Consider the following 6,000-nt stretch of genomic DNA (forward strand, 5'->3'; position numbering starts at 1 on the left):
GCTTCCTACCTGAAATGTTGTTTACCTTCCATTACAAAACAGCTTTTGGTAAACAATACTAAAAACACTACAAAAGAGTCAGTTGTTCATTGTATTAAACCTGGTGAGAGTCTTCCAGCTGAAATCAAAGCCTCTTCTGCAATAGGCTTCCACTGTTGAGCACACGAGTAGTTAAGCCCAATCCCTACGCTGAGTCCTCTTAACAAAATCACCGTGCGAAGAACAGAGAATAGTTCCTCTGGAAATCCCTACCCACAACAAACAAACAAACACAGTTAATTTTTTTTTTTGCAGTATATCCAAACACACTTGCACAACTGGTTGTGCTATTACCTCAACGGATATCTTTTTGATGGAAGAGTCTTCTGAGAAAGGTTGCAGAACTGTTACACCGGGAGGCATCTTTGTATCGAACATTGTTTTTGCTAACTGGAGAAGTTCTGGCTCCTCATTCTCACACTTGGCAAATGTAACTATACCGAGTTCCCTGAATATTCACCACGGAAACAATCAAGGGATCGATCTTATGCTATACTAATCTGACCAGGTGAATGTAACCAGCATAAGTTAACTTAAAAATAGGACAAACAATTGATTTTTGAATTACCTAAAGCTCTGTGATGCCAATGAGGCATTGTTATCAGCGATGGCAATGACCAAATTTGCATAACCAAGTCTCAGCTGGTCAGGTAGTTCCTTCACTTGACCATAATCCAGCAGTGCAACCTGACAACGAGTAGCAATATCACAACTCAAAATACATATTCGGCAACAAATCAAAACAATTAAGATGACTTGCCTCTGAGCCTTTGCAAATCAAGATATTCCCAGGATGTGGATCAGCATGAAAGAAACCACTCTTCAGAGTATCATTTGGCCATATGCTTTAGACAAACTGCTAAGTATATTTCTGTGGGAGCAAGAAAAAAAAAGTTAACATTTTCCAGTTACACATCATGACCAGGTCCAAATGCTAGCCAAGAAACATGAGATTAAAACAATCTTAGATAATGTAGGAGCTTACAGTTTTGCTGCCTCTGCCATCTTACCACGAGGATTTATCCCTCTTTTGGCCATCTCATCACCGAGTCTCAAGATCGGGATTCCATTAATGTAATCCATCACCAGAACCCTCCTGTGTGCATTATGGTTATCCTCTGATCAGCACTAATGTGTTAAAAGAACATAAACTTGAATGAAAAGAGACTTAATTGAAACAAAGACAACTTAAAAAAGCCTCTTGAGATGAGAGAAAGGCTTAATATAAGAAGAAGTACCTGGTCACCAAATGTGGCAACACCCTGGGAACCAGAACATGACTCTTTCTGTTGTTATCATAAAGAAAACGACGGATCTTTTCCATTGCATTGGCCTCTCTTTTGAAGTCGAATTCATACCCAATCTTCAAAATGAAACACAAAAAAAGGAGTTCTAGTGACTTGAGGGGCAGTAAGATTCTCTAATCAGATTATCCTTACAACACAAGACAACATACCTGCTTCTCCATTTCCTTTGTAATGGAGAACAAGTCAAATTTGATATCTGTTTTCTGAATGTATAATGCAAATATTTGCAAGTTCCGTATGTCTGTCATCATCAGTTTCTCAACTCCAGGATGTTGAACCTAAACATGTTGGTTTCACATTCAGACACTAAGGAAAAATGCTAGGAAGCTTTTTCAGTTGTCTTCTGATTTATTCTCACCTTAACAACAACATCTCTCTTGTCTCCCTTGACTCTTGCACGATGAACCTAAACCAGAAGCAACAAAGATAAGGAGTGAACATGTATGTCTTGCTTAAAATGCTGTGATATACATCTTCTAGTACCTAAGCTATAGAAGCAGACCCAAGAGGCTTATCATCAAATGATTCAAATACTTCATCTATGCTTTTACTTAACTCTTTCTCCAGGACAAGTCGGATTGAATCAAATGGGGTAGCAGGAGCTTGATCACACAAAGTCACGAGCTATCTTACCCAAGCAGCTGGTGCTAGATCAGGTTTTCCTAGAATTTGTGCAACCTAAAAAATACTCATCAGAAGTAAATAATGTACATTGTTTCACAGCTAAGAAATCAAACCATATCACATATAAGATAAGAACCCCAATGTGGAAACGCCGCTGATCATCACAAAACTTAAGCAACAGTCCCAGCACACAAAACAAGAAAAAATGCCAAGTAAATAAGAACCTCACATTAGTACTCTACCTTAAGGAAGAAACCACCAAGGTCAGAGCACATATTATAAACTTTGTGAGCAGCAAGTTCATGCTGCGTCTCCCACATTTCCTCTTGCTTCTTCACATCCTTGACGAAGCTCACTCGAAGTTGAAATACCTAATTAAGAAACCACCACACTCATATGTTTCTTCGCCTCGTTTGCTGGATCTTCCAATATATCACCCTTTCAACAAAAAAAAAGAAAAAAAAGGTGGTCGGTTTCAGGGATCAGGAGAACATAAAATTAGGAACTGAAGCATGAGATAAACTGGATCATTTGTTTCCAAGAAGGGAATATATATATGTGAATTCTATATTACCTCATGACTAAGGTGCCAGAGGTTTCCTGTCCCGGCTGTAAATAGATTTCATTGTCACGGGGACAGGAACGTTATGCTTCTTGGCGTACTCAACAGCGTCTTCCCTGCCTTGGATTTCCCATTCTCTCCATGGTGCCACAACTTTAAGTTCAGGGTTCAACGAGAAGAAGGTGAGCTCTAACAGAACCTGGTCGGTCACTCATTCAATAGGTGATGTAAGAATCGATAAGCATGTTTTCTCCCGATATGACACTTCAGAAATAGCAAGACAATCCAAGTACTTCATTTAGACCAAAAAAAGAAGACAATCCAAGTACTTGCCTGGTCATCATTTCATTTGCCATGTGAAACGGCATCAGCTCCAACCTCTGCTGCTACATCCTAATCATTTAGAAGTTGTATTAGTGATAATAACAGGACGAGCCATGGAGGTACCAAGCAAGTCTTTTTGTTCATAGATGGGACCAGCTCTAAGACAAGCACCACTAGCCATAGTCTTTTGTTCCAAACCCTCCAACACTTTTATGCCTTTCATATCAAAGCATTTAGAGGTTAATCTTGATTCATAAGCATGCACGGAAGTACTCTATACCCAAAATGAAAAGATAGACGTTTTCACCTTGCAAGGAAAGGAACCCAAGTGGTTAATATCTGCAACTAACTAAACTGATGATGACTGGAGACAGCTTCTGGGTCCTGTTTAGCAAGAAATCCCCTTGCTTTATTGTTGCCTGGTAAAGTGCATTATTTGCATCTGGATGGTTTGTCTCCAAGACTCCTGCTACCTTGTCTATCTTGCAGTGAAGCTTCCCAGCAGAAATGAACCGGGAATGTGAGTAGAAGCACCAAAAACTGAGAGTACACCAACAACGGAGCTATTAATTATCACACAGACAAAAAAAGCAAACAAAATGCATACAATAAATAAGACAATTTAGTCCTTGTATTGTACTCACCTGATACCTCAAGCAGGGTTAAGAAGATCTCAGGTGCATCAACAACCTGTCCCAAATTAGTAAGCAATTTAGCATTTTAACACCAATAACAAAGCCAGAAAAGGTTATCACAACAAGCAAAATGCAGACACAAGTAAGACAATTCAGTAAGCATAATCTAGACACTGTCTTGTACTCACCAAATGCGGAGAAAACGCCTTGTACTGGCGCGTCAAGCTGAATTCAAGATCTCAGGTGCGTCAACAACCTGTCAAATTAGTAGCAATTAGCTTTTACTAAAAAAGATTCACATCCTCACATCCTCACAGGGTAACTTCAACAAAAACAAGGTTCATATCACTTTAATACCAAGTTAAAAGACTGAATGTTAACTCTTGCTAAACTCAGCAACACACAAAGCAGAGGACTGAGATGTCGACAAATACCTTTTGCATAAGAGAAACTGTATCCAGAGTGATGATGCTGGTCAGCACGGTGTAAAAAATGAAGGTCTCGTAGGGAAAGATCTCATAAGTGGTGAAGGTTGATATAGAATCGAGAAATAAGCTGGCAGCCTTTTTAAAATTTCTGGTGGACATGCAATACAAGCCTTCATAGACCTTTAGCCTGTTCTTCCTCTCCCAGTCACCGCCCTCTTCAAACAACCTAGCATGGGAAAACAGAACAACGGTTTCAATTGCACTATAGGGTAGTCATAAAGGATGTAACCAAAGAGCCTAATCTTCACTTACTTTTTCGCTTTGTCAATGCTCTTTGATACCAGATCAAAGTCCATGTAGAAAAACGCAACCTGCAAGGTGTAGGACAAAAGGTCCATTTTTTGCCCAAACAGCAACAGTTTTTCCTTCTGTGAGTTTTAGTTGCTCCAAAGCTTTCTCCTGGATTCACAAAGCAAAAATTTATTGGCCAATGAAGTCCTTTGAAGTGTGAAATGAATAACTTTTGACATGCTCAAGTACCTTATCACTAATCCTGATGAAATAAAGAGCTTTAGCAAGATGAACTTCACGGACTTCGCTTTCGCCCAAATTTTCTTCTGCGTCTGCAATCCTAAACAAAGCAGAGCTCTTCCTCGTTACTAGCCCTCATAGAGTCCAACAAGCTCTGATCCAATTCCAGCACAGAAGACGCAGCTAGGGTTTCGTACAAAGGAGACATACCTTATAAAATAACACAAACAAACCCAACATCAGGAACAGAAAACCCAATACAAATATCATAGAAATTTTTTTTTTTTTAATAAAAAAATCATAGAAAGTTTCAAACTTGAGTTCAGCGATTAGAGAAACAAAGCGTTTATTAGTACTGACGGAACCAGTGACGGAGGTTTAATACTGACGGAATTAATAACGGAATAACTACGGAGGCTTCGGTTCATTAATAACCCTCTATAATAACAGATTAATTAAAGTTAGTTAAGTTTCAAGAAGAAAAGATCCAAACTTTTCTCTCCCTCGCTTCTCCCTCTCTTGGTTTCTTCTCGCTTCTCCCTCGCTTGGTTTATCCTCGTCTTCCTTCTTCTTCCACAGTAGACAAAAGATGGCGGGAACTGAAATGTCAAGGGACGAGTGCGTCAAATTCCTAAGAGATAAAGGTTCCGAGTTCGTGGGACTCGACCACCTCGCTGAAGCCCTCTTTTGTTTCAGAAAGTCGCTAACTTTGAGGTATTTTTCAACAATTAGGGTTAAGATGGAAGCTTATATGTCGAAAAGGGTAAAGTAGATAGTTATGATCAATCTTGTTGGTTGTAGTGAAGAGGGTTTAGGAGATGATGCGATTCTCAGTGCAAGCATTAAGTTGGTATCTTGCTTAGTTGCAAAGCTGTACCTTGAGACCGAAAAAGATAAGAGAACTGTGATGATCGAGGAGGGTTTGATGATAATCAACCAGACGAAGAACTTGGGACGCACTTCGGTTGATTATGATTCAGTGGCTAAAATGTACTGCGCTCTTGGCGACTCTGCTTACATAAAGGGTAAAAAAGAACTATTTTATACATTCTTCTGCTAATACATAGAAACTTTGTTATTTGTTATCTTGAAGACTGTGACTTTTGATTTGTTGTATAGGTGATGTGGATCTTTCTTTGAAGATTTACACCGAAGCTCTATTGTTTCTGGAAACCGACCCAGTGGCAGACCTAATGAGTAGGCCAGTACTTACAAAGCACCACGCTTTCATGTAAGTGTGTATTCTTTTTTTTTGGTGAAATCTTTTTCTTATGTCTTTTAGATGTTTCGTTGTTGACTGCACACTTGATTTACGCAGGAACTTTGCGATCTCGCTTTGTCTTGAGCATGCTAGTATGTACGCCGAAGCACAGAAACACTGCCAGACCTCTGTCGCCAAGTCTGGCGTTTTGCTGAATATGAAAGATACTGCTGAGGAGATTAAACTCTTGTACCTTGGTGGACTTGAGAAAATGGAGGTGGCTGAAGTGGAAGGGTGCGGTACCAATGCCTCCCAAGCTCCATGTGGTAGTACACCCACAATTATCTCA

General features: G+C 39.6%; 1 protein-coding gene and 2 pseudogenes across 1 annotated transcript; 1 reads left to right on the forward strand and 2 right to left on the reverse strand.

Moving 5' to 3' along the window:
- Positions 1 to 98: 98 nt before the first annotated feature.
- LOC130501306 (uncharacterized) lies at positions 99 to 3,037 on the reverse strand (annotated as a pseudogene).
- On the reverse strand, positions 2,869 to 4,779 carry LOC108819349 (26S proteasome non-ATPase regulatory subunit 6 homolog; annotated as a pseudogene).
- Positions 4,780 to 4,902: 123 nt separating this feature from the next.
- On the forward strand, positions 4,903 to 5,950 carry LOC130501307 (uncharacterized; the record flags this gene model as incomplete). Its single annotated transcript, XM_056996193.1, has 4 exons — positions 4,903 to 5,164; positions 5,252 to 5,475; positions 5,570 to 5,681; positions 5,769 to 5,950. Coding segments are annotated over exons 1-4 (643 nt in total), but the record flags the coding sequence as incomplete, so codon positions are not given.
- Positions 5,951 to 6,000: the final 50 nt, after the last annotated feature.

Source organism: Raphanus sativus, unplaced genomic scaffold (genome assembly GCF_000801105.2).
Source record: "Raphanus sativus cultivar WK10039 unplaced genomic scaffold, ASM80110v3 Scaffold0157, whole genome shotgun sequence".
Taxonomy (NCBI): Eukaryota; Viridiplantae; Streptophyta; class Magnoliopsida; order Brassicales; family Brassicaceae; genus Raphanus; species Raphanus sativus.